Below are 26,952 nucleotides of genomic sequence, written 5' to 3'. Positions count from 1 at the left end.
CCTACTTTGCACAGTCAGACCACAGTACCCAGCAGTGATTGACAGCTGCTTTGGAGACTCCTTGGCTCTGATACCATTAAAAGTAATTAAATTAAAAATTAAAACTGATTTTTTGTCTCATATACTGCTGTGTGGGTGCAGAGACAGTTTTACCAAATATGCCCAAAATGGTTTTTTTTTTTAAAAAGTCACCATCCACAGCTGTTTAAAGTTGGTTATGCTACACCTAGAATTATATTAGGTTATATATATTATATAGGATATATTATATTAGGTTAGACGTGTTAATAAGGGTTTCCTGTAGGTCAGGGTAATCTTGTATAGTCAGATCTCCATCACAGAGGTGTAGACATCTGGAAACCTATGAATTATAAAATGCTCGTATCTGGAAACTGTGGTTAATTTCATGATTAGAAATACAGAAGTTCTCAGGAGCTCGCTGTGTCACTGCCCTTTTATGCAGCTTTTGTGTTTGAATTTCTCGAAGAATTAGGGGAGGCTGATGAGATGGAGGTCTGTCTGCATTAGATTCGACTCAGCATAATGACTTGGATTCATTCTGAAACAGTTTGATATCAATAGCGATGAGAGGCTCAACATCATCATCATCATCATGGATGCTCACTCGATTAAGGACAAAGAATTAAGCACGATGACATAATGAATGACATAATGAAAACTGAAGGATTAGGAATCCTGAGAAAAGCCTTAAACTTACTCGTTCTACTTACTACGTACTCAGACGTATACCTGAGTAAAAGTCACAATACCAAAGTGTAGAAATACTCTGCAATGAGTAAAACCCCTTCATTAAAAACTTTAAGTAAAACATGTACATTTAATTACATTAATTAACATTAATGTAAGTTTAAAGTACCAAAGATAAGAGTACTTTTCATACAAAATGGCCCATTTCATAATAATACACATAACATTATTGTATTATAATTAGTGATGTGCTAATGTGCTATGTCATTGCAGCTGGTGAAGTTGGGGTGGGGTGGCTTAAGCCATGTACAATTATTAATTATTGTAATTCAATTATTTATTATATTAGTAAAAGTAACTAAAACTTCTAAAAGTTAAAGAAGTTAAGTAAAAAGTAAAGTGGTGGAAGAAGTACTTAAATCCGTATCATATGCAAAAAAAAGGTAATATAACAGTGAAGAAATTCTCTATTACGAGCAAAAGTACTGCATTCGAAATGCTACTTAAGCAAAAGTACAGAAGTATCAGCATCAAAATATACTTTAAGTAAAAACATTAAAAGTACTCATAATGCCTAATGACCAATTTCAGAATATTAAACATTACATTATTGTATTTTTTGTGTCAATAATCACTAATGTTGGTAACAGTGGAGTTAATTTAACATAACAGCCAGGCAGCTGTATCCACAATAATATGTCATAATTTGTTAGTTTATTTTTATTTTGTAATAATAATCAGAATTTACAAAGTATCTAAAGATGCTGTGTACATGAAGTAGAATAAAAGTACAATATTGGCTTTCAAAATTAAGTGAAGTAAAAGTAAAAAGCAGGACAAAATGGAAATACTCAAGTAAAGTACAAGTACCTCAAAGTTGTGTTTGATTAATGTACTTAGTTACATCCTGAAATATTGAGTTCCCATTATTTTCTAACAGACAACAAGAGAACATCCTTAGTTTTTACAACATTGAATACAAGTTTGACAAGGTCACGCTTCATCCAATTCGGTTAATTTAAAAACACAAAATAATCAGGAGATGGTCTGAGCTGTAAACATATTTATAGCTACATAAAAAACTAACACATCGTGTGATCACAAAATCACACAGGTTATGACATCATGGGTGCTCCCAGCTGTCGTTTTGTCTTTGTTAAAACAGCTCAATTTAAAAAGCCAGGAACCTTTAATTTACTCCTTAACGGCTGTTTTGTGATGACAACAGAAAGGACCTTTCAGCCTTGAACGTTAGTCTGTACCAGTGACGCTTTCCTTATCATGATGACACTGTCCTATATATCAGGGCTACACAGAAACTTCGTGTGTGTTTCCTCTCAGTTTTCCACAAAAGATAATGCATCCAGTTTGTGGCTCAACAATGAAGTTTGCCTTTTGTGCACCGAGCAAGTGAAGGATGTGATGGGAGTGGTGGTAGGAAGTTTCTTCTAAACTGACTGTGGGTAAAGTAAATAACACATTCACACGAGTTTGCATCGGCTCACATGCTCACACTTAAGAGCGGCGTCAGACTTTTCATATCAGCTCTTTTGTTGTCACTAAGTGGGTATAAGGTTTGATCACATGCCGCTCTGCCTCGGTTTGCTTGAGATCTCACCTGCTACCAAGTAACCGTGTTACCAGGTAATGGACAAACTGAAAGTCTGCCAGCTTTGTTATCAGAAGGGAGCCAGAGATTGCTTACAAAAATAAAAGAAAATGGATAATAAATAAACCTAAATGATGTCATTAGGCCCACAGTAAATTCTAAATGAGAAGGAAAACAATCTCTGCACAGTTTATTAACGTAACAGGAGACAATGATTGTCATTTAGGTTCTGCTCCTCTCCTCAATGTTGTGGTGCAGGAAGGGTTAAACATTAACAGAAGAGGTCAGAGGTCGGGGGCCTTTGCAGCCTTGCCACATTCAGTAGACGCACCTCTCCTAACTGGACAGGATCAAACAGACAGCCTGCAGGCCGGCCCTCTCCGAGCCCCCGCTCTGTGGCCAAAAACGTCTTGTTGTACTCATGGTTTACGCATCACTGCTTCCTGCTGCCTCGAACAACGTTTAACAGCTGGATGAGTTAACCCAGCGTTTCCCAAACCTCTTATCCAGTACCTCTTGTCCTGCATGTTTTAAATCTCTCCCTGCTCCAACACAGCTGATTCAAATGATCAACTTGCTATGAATTCCTAAAGCTGCTTGATGCAAGATTCAGGTTGCTGTTTTTCTGCATGCTTAAAAAATAGGGGTCAACAGATACTGGTTTTTCAGGGCCAATACCGATACAGACACCAAAGTACTTAATAAGACTGATAACCAATATTTGGAACCGATTTGCATTTACAAAATAAACATGAAAATGTTTCTGCCAAAATTAAGTATTTGGAATATAACAAACTCTGACACAAAACTTTGTTTAAATGCCTTTAGCAAATGTTTAATCAAAACAGAAACTTTCAACATCAAAATGGAAAATAATGGGGAAAAAAAGCTCCCCGAGGTTTTACAAAGTAAAAGTTCCTCCCATGCTGACATTTTCTTTGCATGTATTTCAGACAGCCTTCCCTGGTGTTGGCTGAGTGTAATACCCGCACTTCTTCATCAGTTAACTTTATTGGTGATCATTAAAATGCCAAATATCAACGCTGATAATCTAGCGACCCCTAATAAAAAAAACAAAATTCTGTTATCCCAGCTGTATCCACAGCAGTGCAACAGAAAAAAACTAGATATGTTTAGAAAAAAACTATGTATATCTAGAAACAACCCTACTAAAAGTAGATCTAAAAATTTAAGTTAAGAGCAAGAAATAAAAGTGTAGGAGCAGATATATAATGAGATGATCATTCCAATCAGCTGTGTTGGAGCAGGGAGCGATCTCAAACGTGCAGTACTAGTGGTACTCGCGGAGAGGTTTGGGAAATGCTGGGTTAACCAAATAAAAGTGCCATTCAGAGGGAAAAAATGAAATGTTTATCTGTGACTATGCTGTTGTGAGTAGTTGGAAAATCCCAGGTGTTACTAATAACTTTAACGATGGCTCCCTTCCATGACTGTGAGCTAGCATGCACAATAAACTGAATACAGCTGAATGAGATTTAGTCATAATCTAACTGATTATTTACACCTGTGCTTTTCCTACTGTGACATTTAAAAACGTCTGCTTTAAAAAAGGACCATTGCAATTCCCATATCAATATAATCATGATTAACCCAGCATTTCCCAAACCTCTCCGCGAGTACCACTAGTACTGCACGTTTGAGATCGCTCCCTGCTCCAACACAGCTGATTGGAATGATCATCTCATTATATATCTGCTCCTACACTTTTATTTCTTGTATATATTTTATATATACCATATAAAATACTTATATAGTGAGTTAGGTCGCACTCATACTACAACTCCAGCTTCAAAATACACAAAAACTAACACAAAATAATTTCACAAACAGAGTTTTATCATGCCAAAATTTGCCTTGCCTAAATGTTGGTACAAGGACTGTGACAGCAACACTGCTTCTTTGATCACTTTGTAATAGGCTATATACTTTTTTGTTAGGTCTGACTTTACATTCATCTTATCATTCATTGGGAAACAAATGTTTACACATCCTGAGTCATACAGTATTTATCCATTCTTTACACCTGTACGTCTGTGAAACTGTCAAATGACAAATTTGAATCTGATAACTAGTCTATGGGTGTCTAATGCATAGCACACTAACTAACTTTAAGACTTATGCAATTATATGATCTGAGACACTGCGAAGGGAAGATCATGAGCTACATATCGAGCCAAATATTGCTTTGGGTTTGGCACTCAAACTGTTTACTTAGTATAATCTATACTAACATCCTGTATTATAATTTTATTTATAAAGCATCCTAAATCAAAACACTCTGGTCTACATACTTCTTATGACTGCCTTAATCTGATTCATCATCATCATTGTGATCATGGCCAGGCAGGTACTGTGCAGACATTCATTGTTGATTTTTTCTGATTATTGCATTGCTAGGAACATGGATACATTTTATTTGTATCATAATAAGTTTCAGATGGTATCTAATCTCAATATATTATAACACAGACCCTAAATCTATCTATTCACACTCTGATATACAACAAATTATTTTAAACTTGTTAAAACGAACTAAAAGAAAAATGCAAATGGCTTAAACAAATATTTAAGATACACAGCTCACTTGTTGACATCTGTGTTGTAACTTGATTCAAAACTCACTTTTTGAGTGCTGGTGTAATTGGGTGTCAAAGCATAAAATATTGATGGTATTCATTAATAGTTGAGTGTTGTATGTGTGAGGTGGGAACAGGTGTCCTGAGTATTTAAATCAAGTAAAAGCGCTTGCACAAAGGATAAGTTACATATAAATTTCACAATGAATACAAGTGCTGAAAAGTAACTACATACATCCTGTTCCTTGAGTACAGTACAATTTTAAGGTGCTTTGTGTGAGTATTTCCATTTTCTTCTTCCTGATGTTTGTACTCCAATACAATTCAGAGGCAAATACTGTACTTTTTACTCCAAAACTTTCATTAAATAGCTTTAGTTAGTAGCTAGTTTTCAGATTATTCATACAAAATATAACTAACAAATAAATTATGATTCATTATCTCAGGTGAAGATAAGATCAGCATATTAAAATTGCTCCCATATTTTTAAGCTGCAACATTTAAGCTGTACATCAATAATTACAATCAAATCATTTAAAACACATAATCTGAAAAAGGCCATTCTGCATAATGAGTATTTTTTGGTACTTTAAGTATACTTATTGCTTATACCTTTGTACTTTACTTCTAAAATTTAGACTTTTACTTGCAACAAAACAAACTTACACACACAGAGTCCAGCTAAATTCAAGCAGGGGTATTATGTTCTGGTTTGCTTTGAGACTAGAGTATAAAATTTAAGAATTTTACAAACAGTAGTGCTGTGTTTGGATCCACAGTCCCTGTCTGGATATAATCCAAGTGTGCTGCAGAGCCAGATGTTTCATGGCCAGACAGCTGTTAGTCTGGTCCCAAAACAAGCTTCATTTGATCAGTAACCCGACCATATAGGCTGAGTTTTGGGCAAAAATCCAGCTAGCACATCATCTTACAGAGCATCAATTGTTGTTGTAATAAAACCTGACAAAGGCAATAATAAACATGTTCAGGTTACAGCTAACACATCACCTACCTGCTCAGGTAAGAAAAAAAATCTATGACGTAGTCTGACCCCTCCTGAGCCTACCTGAGGCGCCCGAAAAAACTCTCGAAACAAAGAATATCTTTTCTGGTACCTTGTAAACTATAACAAAATACAATTACATATTTTCCTGTATTTTTTTTTAAAGGAGTGGGACTCTTTTTTTTGTTTTTATACAGAAAACAATGTCTGCTACCGACACAAAAGCCAGGTGAAGGTGGGACAAAGTTCCGCTTGGGCTGTTTTCAGTGTTGAATATTCAGACGTTACAAGTTCATTTCAAGTCCGGCTATTACAATGAAGCAGAGAAAGACTTAAAAACAATCCTAATATATGTTCTGTGTTAAAAGAAGGTGGTAACAGGTTTGCTAAAAGTGTTTACCGAGTTGTGAAAGTCCTTAAAAAAATGAATGTAAAAAGAGCTTACCGAGCGGTTCGACCGTCGCTTTTTAGATCCGCGCAGGAACATGATGTCGGTTTGGATGTCAAAAACACAATATGTTTCCAGTTGAATGAAACAGGAGGATAAAGCACCGAAGTCTGAATATTTTAAGTCACACAGTGTGTGTTGAACTACATGATGTCCCCCTCCAGACTGTCCCGGACTCCTCCTTCCGCCTTAGCTAACTACTTACTGACAAGCTAGCCCAACTGAAAAATGTAACTTCTGGCTTAGCTTTCAAAGTAAAACACTTCCAACATAAATGTTCAACATTTCTGGCGGAACGACTAAACAAAGTCTAAATTGTGACGTGAGTTTGTATTAAATATCTTGAAAATTATCTTATTGGTCAAGATACTTACCAACAAAGTCTTTCAATTCGAGTTTATAACGTCGCCGCTTTTATCTTGAAGTTTTGGTCTCCATCCTTATAGTTCCTAGCTAACTTGACGAAGCTCTAACTTTACTTTCATCCAGTAAATGTTTTATTATTTTTAGTTAGTACAGTCCTAGTATGAATAACAAATTCACATTTCGTAAAAAAAAAATGGTAGAGACCATAGACAGTATATAAAGTCAATTATATTTTTCAAAGCAAACCTACCATTTTTGATTGGCTTTTGAACTGAAATTGGACTTTATTTATTTATTGACTATTTATTTAAACTACTTTCTATATCATTTTATTATTTCTAACATATTTATTTTATTTTAAATTTTCAGTTTTGCTGTTATCCTTCCATCTACCTCTTATTTACAGTTTAAATATTTTACTTGTCTATTTATTTGTTTTCTTTTGTTATTGCTATCATAGTTTTATTCATTTATCTATTTATTTACTTACTATTTATTTGTTTACTTGCATCTTTCTATTTATAGTTTTTATCCTACCTCTGGTGTTTCCTCACTTCCTTGTTTTAATGAGTACTGCTTTTGATTTTTAGTTTATTTGTGCTGTTATTCACATGCTTGTGTGTGTGCATGTGTGTGTGTCCTATATAAATGAAGTCTGACTGATTGATTTAAAGTCCAACATTTCACTCAAAGAACCTAATTTGTTAATATTTACAAATCCAAATTAAATTTAACTTTCATAAAACACATTTTTTAAAGAAAGTGCTTTAATATAACACTTTCAAAAAAATCAGATTTGAGTAAATCTTAAAAAAAAAAATCAAACTGAAAAATATGTAATAAAAAACTTACCAAAAAGTTGTCATTCTTCAATGTGGTTTTGAAGGATTTCATCACTATTACTGAAGTAGCTATTTGTTCTTGTCTAATTATTTTCATTTGTAAATTTTGGTCATTACTTGCCAACTTGTATGCATACTGAATGTACTGTTTACCTCAGCTGACCATAAATCTGAACACAGGCAGCAACTGTCCCAAAGTTAGGCCTTTATTTCACCTTAACTACAAAAATTTAAACACTGTGCGTACAACTCCTTTTTAAATATCTCTATTAAACTTTCCATATTTAGTCTTCATTTGTCCATCTACAAAGCCTGGTTCAAAATGTTGTATTGAGAAAACATTCAGAGCATGGGAGGCGTCTGTTTAATAAATATTCCGTAGTAAATATTTAGACTAGGAAATATGAACACAGATGTGTTTGGGGGAGAGTTATTGTTGCTCACGTTACAGCAGCGGCAGCAAAATCATGGAGGGAATTAGTTTGATAACAAGTCAGTATGACCCCAAACAAAGGATTATCATTCCACTGTAGGTCTTAAAAAAGACACGGAGGTAATGTACTGTGATGGTTATTGCAAGTGAACTGCAGCAGCACAGAGGAAAAGCAAAGTAGGAAAGGATTTTCATAAAGCAGTGTAATCTCAAAATGAAAAGAGGGGGACAGCATGCATATCTGACTCTGCAACAGAAACATTTCAGATGAGATTAGAGATCACAGATTCATGCGGCACCAGGTCAGTAAAAATCCTGGCACAGAGTGTGCAAAAATAGAGCTCCTGATCATATCTGGACACCAACAACCTGATGAGAGACTGGAAAAAAACACCATCATAGCTATGCTGAAGCTTTTTTTGCATTAACTGACTCTGACTTGCAACTAGTGGGACACAATTTCATAATTAATTTCAGACTGTTAGTGGCACTCTGCTTCCATCTAGTGGCAGGCTGATAGAAGACAAGTTAAAACTAAAAACATCCAGCAGCATGCAGTAAACGCTCTATTAACCATTTGAAACCTGGATCAACATCAGTCTCTTGTGCTGCCTTCAGACACCTTTCACAAGCTATTTGACCTTTTGAAACATGAGCACATTGGCTTGATTTCTTTCAAAAACGTGGGGGAAAAGGCAAAGACCAACTTATTAAGAAATGTCTCAAAAATTGCAAGACATTTGTAAAAGGGGTCAAGAAATATTACTTTAAATTTATTTTTAAAAATAAGGGAAATAGGGAAAATGTCCAGAAACCTATATCTAAAGAAAAAAAAGTTTAAAGTTGTGTAACAGAAATAAATAAAATGAAATATATACATGTGTATACTTTTCTTTTGCTTATTTTCAGGTAATTTTATGACTCAAATTTCTGGGCCAAGTTGCTCATTGCCTTCTCCACTGTTTTTGAAAGAAATCTAACCAATTTGCCCAGGGTTTCAAAGGGTTAAACTGTTGTTGGATAAAGCATTTATTGTACAATACACATTACAAAAACAGATTTTCTTTGTAGTAACAATGGCTTTTATTTCCCAAAGCAAGGCTGCTTTGAACTTTGAAATTACAAACTGCAGACTCTTGTAAAGCATGTTAGAAAAAAAAATAATAAAGCAATGTTTTACTTGGACAAATAAAACCCCAAAGGGTAGAGGAAACAGGTTCAGAAAATATTAAAATTGTGATTTTCACATGATAAAATTCAGACTTTTCTTTTTCTATCTGCCTTTTAAAAAAATCCATGAAAAAAAAAATGGGCTGTACTTGTGGACTGTATAAAATATCAACAGAAAAATAATCAGCACCTTAAAAATGTTTTACAAATGCAAGAAAATGAAAACAACCTGAGCAAGAATCAGTAGATGAGGTGAGACTGGATGATGACACTAATTCAAATGATGAACATGTGGTCTGCTGTTTCTAACGGTGCAGACTAAACTCTAATTAGTACAAAAACAGCAAAAAGAATGGTGATAAATGACAGACTACCACTTTAAATGTTCAGGCTTCAAGACTGGTTAATGTGAACGTGACTTTAAGGCACTGTAACACACAGGGAGCACTCTATAAAGAATGATTAAATAACAGAGGAGGAAATGTGTGTCCAGCTGAGAAACCTCTCTGGAAATACAGGAAGCTCACTCAACAAGTGCATAATTATGATGTTAAACATCCCTAAACTACCCATTCATGTGTCAGTTACTTCTAATGTCCAAATGACACAGTTACTTCTTACTATAGCAGTCCATTAACAGTAGACGTGTATTAGACAAGCTGCATGATGACAACCATTGCCTTTTATTTACAGTTTTCCCTTTTTAATCAGTGGTACATTGAGGTTGGAGTGAAGGTTTGTGAGGGGAATTCCTCAAATAGTCAACGACACTAGAGGTGTAACGGTACACAAAAATCGTGGTTTGGTGTGTGCCTTCGTTTTGGGGTCACTGTTCGGTACATTTTCATTACAGGAGGAAAAACCAAAAAAAATCTGTTATCAAGTATTTTGAAAATGTAAACATTCAATTGAGGCTTATTGGCCATACTCTCAAATGAAACAGTTAAAGGTGCTATATAGGACATTCAGAACGTTAATATGGCAACAAAATATTTTCTTTGTAAAAATGTAGTGGAGTAATGGCGTCCTGAGCAGAGAATGAAGTCATGCGCCGTCTGTGTGTGATGTAATCAGAGTTTCTTTGTTCTTTGTAACGGTAGTCGGGATAGCTTGAGTTGCACCGGCTACCTAATCGCTGCCACTCTGCGCTGCGCTCATATGGAGGTTACAGACGATAATGCCATCCAATGGTGGGTCGACAGCCACACAGGAGCATGAAGGCCACTCTCCAGTTCCCTCCCAGGTTAACACTGTTACACCCGGGCCACACTGCCTGTGTAAACAGCACGAAACCTGATTTTTTTTTCAAAAATTGTAGCCCCCGTGTCAACAGGTTGGAGCAGCCACACTGCATGCATGAGCAGCGCTGCTCAGCCTTTCCTGTTTCCATTTCTCTCAAGAGAATACCTTCAGTTGTTAACACAAGGCTTTTCACTGTGAAATATTTGCATAACCGTGTTGTTGGCGGTGCGACGACTTACTCGGTGAGGAGTATTTTCTTTAAGTTCTGTGAATACAGTCATTATAGCAGCAGGCAGCACCGCAGCAGTGTTGCAGCAACAACGCGTATGTGTGAACACCACAAACATACCAGACGCAGCAGTTTGATGAGGTCGCCGCCACACTCTGCTCACACATGCAGTGTAGCCCACATGTTAGCTCTGTCAGCAGGGTTGCCGTTGTAAGCACCGTTAGCATTATATTAACTGCTTCCCACCATCATTGCGGCTCGGTGCCCTTCATGTTCGCTTGTGAAGTCAGATGTGAGAGACGTGTGGAGGCAGTCTCAGCCCAGAATGAATGAATGTCCTATATACCACCTTTAAGGCACTCACATACTGACATAATGTCAGTAAGAAAGAATTAATGACAAAAATAAATTACTATGAACTGAGCATTGTTGCATCATTTTTATTCCCCAGACGGTGATGCTTGGTCTTGCCCTGAATGCCTGTTAGTTAACCAACAGGTCCTCCCAAGAGCGCCTTTGTGCCCATTGCCCACAGGCATTACCATGGTGGGGAGCCATCCGATGTGAGGCTGGCTCATGAGGGCAGTGCCCGGTGAGTTATTTAGCACAACTGGTGCTTGTTGGCTAATCATACTTTGCCTTTAAGTGCAGTAGCAAGCAGGACGTCAGATGACTGCCTCACACCGAGAACAGATGGCCACGTTAGCGGACTGTCGTGCCCGTGTCTTGTCTCGGGTGAACTCACAGAGGCACAGAGACAAATATCAATAACGCTCCATTGTTAGACTCTCACCTGTTGATAATTCCTAAACTGCAGCTCATTTATACGTGACAGGCACAAGGACTGACTGCACACATGAAGGCGCGTTGTAGCAGGGCTCAAGCACTTTGACAATTAATTTGGTTTTAATTTCGTTTTTCTTTGGTTTTTCCAAAACTGCAATGAGAAGCTGCCTGAACGCTGTGAGGCGAAGGACTATCTTTGACCAACGTCCGCATACATTTTGACACAAACCTGAGTAACCAGGCTAAACTTACTAGCATGCTGCAGCTAATAGACAACAACTGATGCACCACCAACTTTCTGGCTAAAATTCCAGGATTTAGTGGACATAAACAGACTATTTTGACAGTAATTGTTTGAGTCATACGGAGTACAGAACCGAGGAAGACACACACTGAACCGAACTTCCTGTACCAAACGGTTTAGGACAAATACACGTACCGTTAGACCCCTAGTGGACACGACTTTGTCTTGACATGCAGGCACAGATGAAGAGTACCTCTCACTTTGGTTACGTCATCCTCCTCTCAAGCACGTCCCTAAAATAAATCTCTCAACTGTACACACCATACAGTGGCATTGATTAAACTGTGACCTGTTCATTTTACTGTCCATCGTCCTCTCCGATCCACTCTTCCGTTAACTTCTGCACAAATTCCTCTTTGTCCTTCTGCTGCTGTGTTCTTGGCAGAGGTGCATGCGTCTTGGAGTGTTTAAACTCGGTCATCTGTATAAAAAAAGACGCACGCATGAAATAAGACATTAATGTCATACAAAGCATGTTTCTTAGTATATCGTATAACAGTAAATCTGTTGCTCTCACCGGTGGAAGCTGCCGTGTGCTGCCTGGTGCTCTTGATTTGCAGGAAGATGGTGTAAGTGTCATAGGCAAACAGCAGACCAGCGATCAAACCAAAAACCTACAAAAGAACAACTCAAGATAAGATTCACAATAAAAATCTAATTAACTGGTTACATTAACACCTCAAAGTTGCTTGATAGTAATACTTGAAAATACCAAAATATACTTGTATTCTCATATTTCAGTCCCAGACTGCGGTCATTTTGACATGACGCTTCACAAAGTACATATCTGATATCAGATTAGGTGTACTGATTGCAAGATTACTCCACAACTAGGGAAATGACTGCAACAGACACACAGAAGACGCCACTGAGGGTTAAATTTGTGTCATTTGTTAAGTTGCAGATGTGAACACATGTGGTGTATGTATCAAACAAATGAGCAGACGTAAAAATAGTGCAGGTTGGGTTTGAACAAGCCACAAAGGAGACTGTGGTGGTGAAAAGAGATGTGAAATTATACCTTATTTAGATAGTCCATCTACAGATGGTTTATAGATATTATATATTTAGTTGAATCTTTGCAGTTGTTGAATGAATAGTTCAGCTAAATTCTGACAATATGTCGGTACGCTCATAAACTGTCACCCATACTCAATTGATGATCTGGAAAACATCTATAAAATAAAGAAAAATTGTTGAATCTCAACCAATAAGCTGTTGAAAAGTAAAAAAACACTTTCTAAACTATCTGTAGGTGGACTATCCAAATAAAGTACAAGCAAATGTTATATTTAATCTGCATAAATCTCACTGGTATCACACATACAGTTGAGTGAGCACACTGCACACATATCCATAAATGTAAAAACAGATAAAAAATAAACTAAAAGATGATATTTAGGGGGATTTGTTTATATTTTACATAACATCCTATGTTTTATATTCCTCTGTGCACTTTGATAAATGTTTGGAGATTTTAGTGTTGATTACGTTCTGCACTGCTAACCCAGTTTTTTATTTATTATAATTGTATCATTTTATGATCACTGAGACCTGAGTATTTTCGTTCTTTTGTTCCTCTGGATTGCATGGTTGGAATGACAATAAGAAATCATTGATTCTTGAGAATTAGAGAAAAATAATATCAAAATCTCATAGTATAAGCAAACAGAGGGTGTGGAGTTGTGGTTTGTAATAAACTTGGATTTGAACTTGACATTGAATACATTTTAATGTCACTACAGGTTTCACTCTTTTGACACTTGATTGATCTCAGTGTTCTTTCAAGACATCAACAACGTCTTCACTCGGTCCTGCTTGTGTGTTTTCCTTTTGCATTTTTAAAAATGTTTTTCTTATGTTCCTCTAATCTCTTCTCATTTCCTATGAAGCTATTTCAAAGACTCTAATCGAATTAATAACTTAATTAGTGGCTGTATGCTGCAATACTTTAACTTGTTACAGTGTGTGTCCACTGCCTCCCTCTCTGTCTCGTGTTTCCCACTCTCTCTTACTGGACACTTCTCTTTTCGCGTGTCAGACTTATCTCCATCTTTTTCGACTACAAGTGCATCCTGTCTCTGGCTCAAAATGAAGATATGTCTCTGAACTGCTTGAATCAGAAGATCAGCGGTTTCTGTATCGACTTAAAAGGTTTTGTACGGTGGCTCAGAAAGCTTTCTGCACTACAGATTAAGAAAATATGACACAAAAACATTAATATTACGACATAAGGCAAAACATTTTTTTAAAAGTGCTGAAAGAATCTTACAACAAAAAGGAAACTGTTTCCAGGGGACTCTAAACTGTGATGCACATGACTTGGTCATGTTTTTTGTTGCTTTGGTTTGTGGCATACGAATGCTGCATTCACTGTGCTCCTTGGATGGTCCCATTTCACAGTTAGGAAGTCGTTTCTTTGATTTTGATGTTTTCCTGAGTTTTTAAGTCATAATGTAGGAAAAAAATGGATGCTACAAAGTGGAAGTGTTATATTTCATTGCTCAGAGTATTTAATGTCAAATACAACACATTTCTGTCCCAGTCTGGTGAAACAGTTTGAAGCTTTACGTTAAAAGGTGATTTTGTCTCAGACTTGTTGCTTCACCAATACAATCAATTAAACCACTAAAATAGTTATTTACCTGATTTGTTGTCAGCATTATTGATAATAAATAGTATTTTTTTAACTAATCTAGGTCACTCTGTGTGGACAGAGTCTAACAGGTACAACCTAATATCATGTTAAAAATTAAATGTGAGCAAAAAATTGACATGCACTGTCAGAATGATTAAATAGTTACCACCAACCGAACAGTTACTTTCATCTGCCATGCCTCTGCATATATAACGTCAACTCTACAATTCGTCTACCAAAATTTTTAGTGTTCATGTGAATTGTCCAAGTTGGGAACTCATTTTTCGGATTATTACGACACTACATGAATGGAGGGGATTTTATTAAAATAAGCTATCAGACACTGTGTTGTGCATGATTTAAATATTATAATGATAAGCAAAATGTTGTTAAAATAAGCCAAAAGAACTTAAATTGTAGGCCATTTTCCAACACCTCTGACAGATGCTGCATGTCTCAGCTGTGTACATCAGTTTTTAACGTTGCCTGGAGACAGTTTCGGTTGTGTTGCGGGCCTCTTGCAGGGTTTTTTCTAAACACTGCATATGTTGTCAAATTGGTGAAGCCGTTTCTTTATTCGCCACCAGTTTTTTTGTCTCAAATTGTGACAAAACTCATGTGGTCTTCACCAAACTTAAACAGGAAGGAAGCTTGAGATATTATTTGAAATTGCCACATTACTCAATACTGAGTTTCCACATCATCAATAAAACAGATTCACTGATAATAGTTTATGGTTGTCAAAACAAACAACAAATCATGCATGTCAACAGTTTCAGTATTCAGTTTACGGCGGTTTAACTGACCCCGCCTGCGATAAGAGCGCCGTCCCCGCTCCCTCTAATCACACAGATCAGAGAAGTGATGATGTAAAGTCCTGCACCAATACCAGCACGAAAAAGATCCTGCACAAAGAAGGAAGCAGAAGATGAAGCATTGTGCAACTGCACACACATGCGTGCATGAGTCTATGCTTTTAGTAAAATCATGTGGTAAGACACAGAGAACTCACGGTCCAAACCCAGTTGACCAACTGTATCTGCTTGTCAAACTCCATCATGAAGATGCCGAAGAAGATCATGGCGAGGATCATCTCGATGATGGCCACGGCAGAGTAGCCTCCAAAGTGAGATGCAGCATAGCAGATCAAGACGATAAGACTGATGAACTGACAGAAAGTGAACAGACGGGGATGGAAAGGAAAACAGAGATTAATGATTTTGAGAACGGCAGAGACATCCAACAATACTTTAGGGTTATGCCAGAAACTCAGCAGACGCTGCCTAAATCCCTCCCCTGTTTAAATGTGCAGGTGAGGTGTAAATGACTTGATATAACAGCTGCAGTTCACCTGAGAGAGGACCATCCATCTCAGTGCTCAGTGACGGAAAAAGATCTGAGTTCACTCGATAGCCAAGGCCAGTCAGACAGTAAATCACTCCAACAAAGCCGTCATTGTTTCTTTTACTGCAGCCAGTATACTCTTCAACACTCACATAATAACAACTGTTTTTGAAAGAAAAAATATTTTCTGCCTGGTGAGATAACTGGATGAACCATAATGCACTCTGTCAGTCTGTCTATCACATGCCGCCTTCTCCTGACATTAACAGCATGTGTTTATTCCATCAAGATCTCATTTTTCCATATGAGGAAAAAGAGTCCGTGTGCATTCTTCTCAGTCCATTCCACGGAAATGCAGCCAACGGGCAGAAATCATAAACTCAGGCTGCCTACAGCTTTGAACCAGTATCAGCCTTTTTTTCATCAATGCTGCTATTGTTTGCGGCTGTAAAACTGTGTGGGAAGGTACATTCACACAACACGGACACATGACAGCTGTGAGGGAGTGGAGATTTCAAACAGTTACAGTACAAGTCCTTACAACTTTTGAAATCTAATGATCCCATCTACTTGAAAACACCAAACAGTGTTCATTTCATTGTCAATTTCTACAACATACATTTGCAACTCCTCTGCACTGGCCTGCACATTTGCATAATTGTGCTTGAGCATAAACAAAAGTTGCTATACAACTTATTACTATATGGCAAGGCTGCACAGTATTGGATGGACAACCCATTTGGCCCATTTTTCCCCAGCTAGTTTTAGTAATCTTCAAGTCTCTTCTGCAGTGGAATTAACACCATGTTATGCATACTCTTATCTGATGAAGATGGAGACATAAAACACAATCCTTTTCAGTGTACTAGTATTCATTAATTGTGCAAAAATAAGAAAAATACTTCAATTTAGGGTTGATGTTTTGTACGTTTTGCACTTAATCCATTAAATAAATAAGTAAATAAATAAAAAATATCTGTTTCGCATATCGGCAGAAATGAGCATGTTGGCCGATACCGATATCGCATTTTAAAGCTAAAATCGACTGATACCGATGAGGTGAGATATTATCGTGCCTCCCCATTGCATGGGTATAAAATTAATATATTGCCCAATAAATGTTCAGCATATTTGCTTCAATTGTGCAAAAAGTGGGCTTATTAGAATTAATATTAATTGTTACACTTCTAATACATTTTAGCATATTAATACATATTTCTCTATCTCTTAAATTGTGTTATTTATATTTCTCCTCGCAATTCTTACTTTTAGTCTTCTTACCCTGCATTTCTGTGCACATACTGTATCAGCATGTAACAATAAAACATCTGAATCTTAAAGCTTCTGTAAAAGATAAAATTCAAGCTAGAATGAAAGTGTAAACTCACGACGCACTGAACTAAAATCTGGTGTTTCTCTGCACTGCTTCCTTTTCACGAGTCAAACATTTATTCTTGTAACAGTTAATAAATCAGACACTGAGTGTGATGTGTATTTTAAAAGAGCATGTCTTGCACATTGCAATGTTTTATTCTCAGACACAGACATCTCAGTGGCCAGTGTCAAATCACTGCAGTCTATATGATACACACATGATGTAAGTGACTCGACACTGGCCCTACATCTGTCACTACACCTTCCCCTCCCCTCAGCCGCAACTGTTACACAAACGCGCAGCCAGCCAGATGCATCAGTAGTTCATGTGTTCTGGAGACTGGCACAGGCTGCCTCTGTGGAGTAGTGAGGCGGCCGAGGCCAAGGTCCCGCACAAAAGAGGCTTTATGCAGACCAGAGTTACTACTGAGGCCACTGAGGAGGCCATCACACAGAGAAACACCCACTGCACAAGAAAGGGCTGCAAGATGTTGACACCTTTATGTTTTTCACACAGCGGCGGATCTGTTTGCACGGGTCAGCTTTTTAGATCCCAGCTATTCACATCAGTATAATGAGCTGCTCTTTTTTAAAAAAAATGACTGGAGGGAAATTGTTGTGAATGTTTGGCTAATTATAGTCAGCAGCAACATGAGAGCCAAGAGCGAGGCCGTGGTACAGAGGCACACCAAACAGCAACGGTTACTAGGGAAGTCCCTTATTACATTTTGGGTCAGTTTTTAGTGCTTTCTGTGGCTCGCTGAAGTGTATACCATGTGCATTCAGAGAAAAATGGAAAGTTCGGTTTCATTTCATCACTCTTAGTCATCGTTCTAGTCAACTATCATTTTCCAGCCTGCTTTTTTCCCTCCCTTTTTCTCTGATTCTACAATGAGACTATATCCTAAAAAAATGTTTTACTATCATATGACAACGTGCACAAAATATTAACAGCAGAGTGTAAGATCAGCTCAGGGCATGACTCACCCTCACTTACTGCTACTGGTTGAACTGTGTCATGTGACAACCTGAAATTTACTTAACATGGGCGTGTGACTGGAGATCTGTACGTTGTTCTGCAGCTTCAACCATTCAAGTATGGTCATGCCTCTGACAGCCGGATTAATAAGAAAAACAAAATAACGAGATGTCATTTGACAAGGCGTGGAAACCTTGCTCTGGATTACTACAGTCGGAGGCAAGTTAGATTTTAGACTTTTAAAAGACTTTTTTTAATGCCGCTCGCAATAAAATTTAAGACCAATTAAACAACAAAAATAATACATGAACTGTCAGTGGGAATCAGTTAGGGATAAGGATAATTTTTCCAAAATATTTGTTATTTCAAGATTTATGTGACATCAGAAACACTTCATAAAATCTTATTTCACATACCTTTGCAATTTTAAAACTTACATGGAAAGCTAAGCAATCTACTGCTGTGGAGGAGTCAGCAACAAAATGTATTTTAGCCACCTAAAAAAATCTATGTCACTTTAAGTGAATATTATATTGGGAGTATTTTCATTGCTTCACCCTAATGTCAGAGAGTGATGTCTAACAGTAAAATGAAGCTGTTATTTGGGGTTGACTGATATTGTTTTTTTAGGGCCCATACTGATACCGTTATACCGATATTAATAGTTAATGAGACTGAATATTTAGAACTGATATGCATGTACAATAAAACTGAAAATCTTTTTGTCAATATTTAGAATTTGGAATATAACAAACTCCAACACAAAACTTTGTTTAAATGCTTTTGGCAAAAGCTACAGCAACATATACAGTAAGTTCTCAGACACTTTTTTTATAAGGTCAAGTGAAAATTTAAATAAAAAATAAATACAAATAGCATGAGGTTTTAAAGAGTAAAAGTTCCTCGCATGCTGACACTTTCTTTGCACTTTTTAATTAATTAATTTTATTGGCAATCATTAAAATAAAATGCTGATACAGACTATCAGCAAAACGCCAAAAATCTGACCCAATAATTGGCCGGGCTGATAATCTGTTGACCCCTAGCTGCTTTCTCTGCAGCCTGAGTCAACTGAGAAAAAACAGCGACTTGACATCACTGAATGCAGGAGCTTCTGGTCTCCCGCAGCCTCCATCAGGTTTTTTGTTTGCGTTATTGTGTGACTTTGGCGTTTGAAAGGGTTAATTCGGATTCACCAAAGTCACACAATAACACAAACAAACGAATTGTGTTGTGGCAACACAATCACTGCTTGGATTGTGTTCAGAGACGGCGTTTCTTTAAAAACACCACATTTACGTACAGCTCAGGCTTCAAAAGGAGGTGATTGTGGAGGATGGCGTTCAAAGTGCAGGATCTTGACAGGAAAACTTTGGGTTTGCATCCAAACTCCTATTAGGCCACAGAAGCACTCTGGTTGAGTTTGGGGAAAGATTGTGAATTTGGTTAAATGTTTATGAAAAGGTAATAAAAAAATAATGCTGTGGTCAAAATGAGTGGATAGTGTACTGCAGGATTGCCTATTGTGGCGTAAACAACAGACATATGTTGTAAATGAACATTTTGCTGATATGATGTGTCTTCCGTATCATCATTTTTGTGTTAAAGACATATTTTACTGCTGAAAAGATTGTCTTTTCATAAAACTGGGCTGTCTATGCAGTAGAAAGACACAATTACTTTTGAGATTGGTGCTATAAGACCCCCCCCAAAAAAAACAACGCAAAAGGACTATGGCATTCGCTTTTGCTCAAGATGTCGAAAATCTACAACAACCAGAATGCACTGTGTCAAACCGGAAAAAAAAACGCTCCCGCTGGTGTGTGATGTAATGAGAGCTTGGACATTTTATCATAGGTTGCAACATGGTGGCCAGCTGATTTAAAAAATATGAATTAAAGGTAAACATTAAGCTAAAATGGCTCTGAGAATCTCCAGCCTGCTGCTCAAAACTGGGGGCGACTGACATCTGCTGCATGTGACACACTTCATATGAAGAAGTACTTCATATGACACCACATCAAAAAAGCTGAGCGATCCCTTTAAGGTCTTCTTATTATATTATGATTTCATTCCCTTTGAGGCTTTTTAAGAATTTGGAGGAACTCTGCTCACTGTCATGACTTGCTGAAAGCTGAAAAGAAAAACATTTGTTTATCAAACTTTTGACTTATCAGCTGCAAGATTTGAAACCTGGCTGCAGGGGTTAATTACCCTATTTCCCATTAGATTGGACCAAACAAGCAGTAATGACATTTGTCTTCCTGTTCCACTCCCACAGACCCCTCCCTGCACATTTCAGACATCCACCGTCAGAGATGACTTCCTTAAAGCTCCAGCGAGGACGGGAGTGGACGAGGAAAACAACAAACTACCGAGCGTATCCAGCCAAGTGTGAAGCAACCGTGAATGGCACACCAGAAGATGTGTGCTAAGCAATTCACGCATTCTTCGCTCCTAGGAACAAACTTCACACGAAGCCTGGAATTTCCATTACCTCTGAGGAGAAAAAAAACTTAACAGTGGGTGGACCAGTGACCACCATCGTCTGAAAGGCTGCTTTATAATGAGTCCATTGAGTTACGAGAGCAGAACCTTCACTTTTAGAGATGAGAGAGTCATAACACAACAGCACAGGAACACTGCTACAAGTTACTGTTAAAGACAATACTCTTTTGCATATCTTATAAAAAACTTTAAAAATACAGAACTTGAGTAAAATATTTAAGGCCACAAAGTGAGTCATGTGTTGCGATAACCCACCGCTGTTAAATGCAAACAAAGGTGATCATGTGAAGTCTTCCCAGAGAGGAAGTGGTTTTACTTTGACAGGAAGTGTAGCACTTAAAAACCTCGCATCTTATTCATTATATTGACTCAAGTGCTGCTATGATGTTTCTATTTCCACCTCCGTTGGTGCATATATTTCTCTTAATTAGAGCCACATGTGCAAAAGACATATAATGTGAAAAAAATACTTTTTATACTGGTAGGAATGTGATATGCAATGCATTTTCTCTTCACCATATTTGGGATACAACTTCTCTGACTACGACACTGGTAAGAAGAAGAAAAGGGAGATTCCTAACAGTCCAGTTACTGGGTCAAGTTAACCCTCGTAACCTTTCACATGCCATTAGGGACTGCTCCTTATTTCACAGAGGAGTGGGGTGGCTGAGGTGTGACTTTTTTTGCTTGTTGTCCTCCCACAGCTACAAATATTTTCCTTGAACCTCCCTGAGTGAATTGGGAAAATGTATGACCCTCCTTCCACCATAAACTAGTGTCATATTTGAAAAATGTTTTAAATAAAGCTTTGGTTTTTCACTCTTGTTGTGAATGCTAGTTTGTTAGTGCAAATGGTTTACTACTGGCCAAATTTAAATGAGACGTCCACACAGTGAAAAAATAACCCAACTGCCCGCTGTTTGAAAATCCAACAATAATTTTGTTTTTTTACATTTTCTGGCTACGATAAATGGCGTAAATTTGGCCATATTTAAGAAAAACATGCCATCCAAACCCACTACATGTTTACTTTTAAGATTAGTGGTACAAAAAAGTACAACATACAGCTATTAAAAGTTTTATACCAATTCCCTAAGCCTAAAAAAACATAACTCCCTCCACAGTGCTTAGAAATATTTAACAAGCCTCCTCTTTCTTACACCGCCCCCTCCCCCTTCATAAATAACGAACAGTCCCTTGGAATTTGGCTCTTTGGTGCCAAATGACACAACAGTGGCGCAAAAGTGACAGGTGGAAACCCTTAACCTCTGCTCGTGATCCCTTAACCCCCCAGACCACATACTTTTCATTCCGACATAAAAAATTAACTAAAAACAGATTGCCAGATAAAACTGAGTACACTGGATCCATAAAAACAATCCTCCATCAAACTAAGAATGCAGGGAAATCAATAACAACAATGCACATTAACCCACTTTACTGCGTATTAAATATTGATAAATTTCAGGCTAATTACACACACTTTACGCACATTGTAAGCAGGAGCTAAAAGTTAGCAGCAACTTACTATTTCTGCCGCCAGGATGAGCCCTTTTTGAGTCCTCACGTAACTTTTCATGTTCTCCATGCAGCTGGCTCCGGCGCTGGTCGCGGTTGTATCAGCCATCCTGTAACAAGTAACTTATTATTTACCGACAGTGTGTTTCTGCTGGAGCCTTATCGCCAGAAACCGACTAGCAGCGTTTTGAATAAACAAAACTTGTCCGGAGCGACAAAAAAAGAGTCCCGGTGTCGACCGTTGTTCCGCCGCTGAGCGTTAGCTGGTTTCCCCCTTCTCCTCAGGCGGATGAATCACCGTCTCCGATGAAAAGTCCGGGTGAAACTGACTCTGGTGGAGCTAAACGTCGACCGCAGCAGCTCCGGAGAAAGTCACTGTGCTCTGTGTGTGTGTGTGTGTGTGTGTGTGTGAGGAGGGAGGGCCGGGCTGAGGAGCTGACAGCGGGGCGTTGGCTTTGACTTTTCTCAGGGGGAGCTGCTGTTGGTACTCGGGCACCGCAGAGACGAGCCGGTGCCGCGCTGCCTTCAGGTGCTGCTCGGAAACTACTCACACCTGTTGCTGCACCGATTATTTCATAACTGGTGTTTTTTTTTTATTTTTATTATGTGCTAAAACACTCGAGCACTGTTCTCCATACCACTTACACACTGCTGCACCTCTTGTTAATGTTATATTTTCCTTAATTTTATGCATTTATACATTACTCAGCCCCAGAGTCTGAAAATATTACATTAATGTTAGGCTAAATCAGTTTCAGCACACTGGACTCTTTACAAACACACTGTAGGTTAATTAATTTATTTATTTAGATTGTAGATATTTGTACCGTAACCCCTAACTTCTGCTCATCTGTACTATTCCTCCATTGCACCTTTTGTAAATACGTTTTGTGTTCTTTATATGCTAGTTATTCATTTTATAATTTTAAATTGCTTCTGTATTTTTATTCTTCCTTGACCTTAATTGTTTTTGCACCAACACACCAAGTCGAATTCCTTGTATATGGAAATGTACTTGGCAATAAAACCAGATTCTGATTCTGATTCTGATAGTCTTATTTTTATGAATATTAATTCAATGGGTCTTATGTTATGCATTCTGAGCATTTAATTTTTATCCTTATTTTTATCTTATTTTTACTACTATTACTATTATTACTAGTATTATGACTTCACCTGGTTTATCCAGGTGAAGATGCATTCTATGCTGATGTTATTTTATTTTTACATGCAGGTTTAAGTATGTCTGTGTCTTCTATGTCTTTCATGTGAAACACTGAGTGCATGTCATTTTTTTGTGTAAAGCACGTTGGGCTGCATTTCGTTCTTGTATGAAAGGTGCTAGACAAATAAAGTTTATTATTTATTATTTTTATTATTATTATTTTATTATTATTATTATTATTATTATTATACCCAGTCTTGGAAGAGTTACTCAGATCATTTTTAAGCAAAAGTGGCACAGTGTAGAGGGCTACTTTGTTACACGTCAAAACCCTGTATTCAACTACAGAAGTCGCTATACTAGCATCAAAATATTAATTAAAGTGAACCTACCAAAACTAAAAGTAGCCTAAATGGCCCATTTCAGAAAACAGGCATTTTAAAGGCTATTTCTGGATTCTAATGATTGCTAATAATAATAATAATAATAAGCATGATGATGATGATTATTATTAGCTATCATTAGAATGTTACAATTATTATTATTTATATAGCACTTTTCAAGGTAAAGCACAAAGTACATCCCAGCTGAAAAGGTTTATAGAATAAAATAAGCCCTCTTGTGACATAAACAAAATTAAGAACATCAAGAATGTTAAAGCACAAATAATAAAATAGCACTGCGTACTAAATTTCATAAATAAGTAAATAAAATGTAGATAAGACAATAACGCTCATATAAACAAATTAAAACTAAACTAAATAACCATATGTATAAGCAAATACGATGCCACTACAGGAGATGATCTCATATGAAACACGTTGAATGCCAATAAAAGAACAAACTCTTTATTTAAAACAGGTAAGTGCAAAGTATTAATGCATAAAAAAGTCACCTGGGAAAGTAGTAGAAGTATCTCAAAACTGTAGTTAATCCCTTAAAATCACATCTGCTAGATTTCTTTCAAAAACATGGAAAGAAGCTAACAAGCATCTCAAAAAGAAATGCCCCAAAACTGAGCAAGAAATTAGTAAAAAAAAAAAATATATGTATAGTACCCTTAGATAAGCATGAAAAAAAAGGAAATGATATTTTTTTTTCTTTTTGCAGTTTATGTGACATTTCTTGCCAAATCCCTCATATATTATGTTTTTGAAAGACATCAAACAATTTTCTCAGGTTTCAGAGGTTTAGAGATTTAAATAAAAGGTGTCTGAACGCATTGTGATATTACTGGAATATAATTATTGTTAGATTAATGTCAGTTTACGTATTGCTTCACATTTAGCTGAATGTAGTGGAGTAGAAGTATAAAGTTGCATAAAATGGCTACAAATGGAACAAATACCTAAAATTGCCGGCCTGTGTGAGGACAGTACTTCAGTAAATGTTCAGTAAGGAACAAAGGACCAGTGCAGGACTTTTATAAGTAATGGAGTATTTTCATGGTGATAATTATTATTTTCACAAAAGCAGATAAGACCTCATATTGTTCATACTCGTTCAACGCAGCGTCTTAATATTTCCAATAGTTTCTGAACTCATCATATGATAATTTGTGATTTTTTTTAACAGTGTAGATTTACAGCCCAGTTGCGGTTGTTATTTAGTATTTAGAATGAGATGCAGCTGGTGACTAAAATAGACGGTGAGAAATTTTAATAGGAAACTTATTTTGGCAACTCGTGTTTGTTTTGGCAACTATAGACAAAAGCCAGCTGATAAGAGCTGCAGGGCGATAACAGAAGGCACTGCCTCTGTGTGCACAGGCACCATTATGGAAGTATTACATTACAGTTTAACATTAGATCATTATAGATTTATTATATTGACTGTGGCGTCTCTGGAGAAACACTATGATAGCCATTAGACTACTTAAAACTGTATTTTACACTTTAATTTGTGTCCATTAACTGAAAAAAGAAAACAATTCAAACCAAACGATGAACTTAAAATCAGTTTTGCACCACATTGTTCAGTCGGGTGGTAGTTTATGAAGTCGGTGTACTACTATTAGATAAGTAGGTTACTGAGGAGGAAGTGGATATATGGTTTTGCTACACCTCGATGGCTTTTTGGCTGATAGAAAAAGAGGTGGGTATATCCCTGCATATTTGCTGCTGTTCCTACAATGCATTCTGCAACAGTAATATGCTTTGTCTGTCTGTTAAATCTCGACCTCCTTGCATTATTTCTATATAGAATCTATGGAAAAAGTCTTTAAAATCGTGAAATATATTTTCAGTTTTAACTGTGGGAACCTCTTCTGTTGATTCCCTCCCTGGCCACCAGGGAGAGCCATGCAGAGGCCTCAACTAAAACACATACTGGGTCATACTAAACCACATACTGGGTGGTACTAACCTGCGTACTGGCCCACAGCCTGCTTGAAATGGTGTTTGAATGCTACAGTTCTTAGTAATATAGGCCATTTACCGTGCACTACTATTCCTGTGTCTCTTGCAAGCTAAGAGAGCAAAAGCAAAAGCTACAAACGTACCAAGCACAAATCAATGTATCATAAACATGCACAGCTATGGATAAACTGAGATGCATCACTAAAGGAAACCTGCAAGTGTCTGAAAATATCTGGGGCAGCCTCATAGACTTTTTGAAACAAAATGAGGGTAATAATCAAAACCAAAGACTGGAGTGGGGGAAGGGCAATTGAAATAACATTATAAAGTGTAATAGCCCATGTTTTCTTTAGTATTTCTGTGCATTATAATTACCGTAACATCTGTTTATTCACCTCTGTTTTAATTTTTAAAATTTATTTCCATACACATTTGATGGTATACTACATTTGCTGCCAAGACTCATTACTTTATTAGTCTTTTTTTCCTTATTGTGTTTTAAATACAGTTCATTTTAGGATAGTTTGTTTACTTTTTAGGTAATTTTCTATGGTATTAGAACAGTGACAGTAAGTTTTGTCATCAAAAATAATTTTTGGCAAAGAAAAAGTGGCACTGAAAAAAATCCACTGATCAAAATGCAAAAAAACAAACAAAACAATAAATTAAAAAAATAAAATAGAAAAAATAAAATGTCATGCCTATTCAGTATTGTTCAGCTGATTTTGTTTTCAGCGTCAATGTTTCCTTTTGGATGCCAAATTTTATTTTTGATGACAAAACTTTTTGCCACTATTATAGCTCCATATTATTCTGCCACAACTTATTTCTAAAACTGAATGACACTTTGAAACATACAAGTAATACCGCACCCACAAAATGACCATTTGTAAATCAATAAGTCGTACGTGTTACCTTAAATTCATGAAAACTGTTTTTTACGCATGCCTTCACAGAAAACGGCAAATATATTGATTTATGTAAGACCACTTTTAACAACAAATGATGATAAAAACATTTGTTTACAAACTCATGCAGTATAATCCATGTGTTACTTATCCAGTCACATATGCAATACTTCCCAACACATGCAGATATGTTTCACTTTCAGTCCAGTTTTAAGATTTTTGCAAAAATGCATGTGTTAATGAGACTTGGATTATACTGCACGAGGTCCCCAATCAATCAGTAAATCAACATGTTCATCATTTTCCGTGATCGCATGCCATAAAAACTAAAAGTTTTCTTCTTGAATTCAAGGTAACACAACATGACTAACTGATATACAAAAGGTCCAGCTCAAGGAAGTAAATGAGCAGACAATCAGCCTTT

General features: G+C 36.9%; 2 protein-coding genes across 2 annotated transcripts in view; both read right to left on the bottom strand.

Annotated features, from left to right (window-relative positions):
• Window positions 1-6,545, bottom strand: part of prickle3 (prickle homolog 3) — a 30,872-nt gene extending 24,327 nt beyond the window's left edge. The window contains exon 1 of the mRNA XM_042492460.1: window positions 6,363-6,545. Coding sequence (XP_042348394.1) covers window positions 6,363-6,404 — 42 coding nt within the window. The 5' untranslated portion in view covers window positions 6,405-6,545. The remainder of the gene's footprint in view (window positions 1-6,362) is intronic.
• A 2,525-nt stretch (window positions 6,546-9,070) lies between these two features.
• On the bottom strand, window positions 9,071-22,590 carry plp2b (proteolipid protein 2b). Its single transcript, XM_042491606.1, has 5 exons — window positions 22,109-22,590; window positions 15,388-15,543; window positions 15,182-15,280; window positions 12,255-12,351; window positions 9,071-12,158 (listed from the first exon to the last, which is right to left on the bottom strand). Exons 1-5 carry the CDS (start codon window positions 22,205-22,207, stop codon window positions 12,145-12,147), a joined length of 465 nt encoding a protein of 154 aa, XP_042347540.1. The 5' UTR covers window positions 22,208-22,590; the 3' UTR covers window positions 9,071-12,144.
• Between the last annotated feature and the right edge of the window lie 4,362 nt (window positions 22,591-26,952).

Source organism: Plectropomus leopardus, chromosome 8, assembly GCF_008729295.1.
Source record: "Plectropomus leopardus isolate mb chromosome 8, YSFRI_Pleo_2.0, whole genome shotgun sequence".
Lineage (NCBI taxonomy): Eukaryota > Metazoa > Chordata > Actinopteri > Perciformes > Serranidae > Plectropomus > Plectropomus leopardus.
Note: the sequence above shows the minus strand (reverse complement) of the source record. Positions and strands in the feature narration are given on the sequence as shown.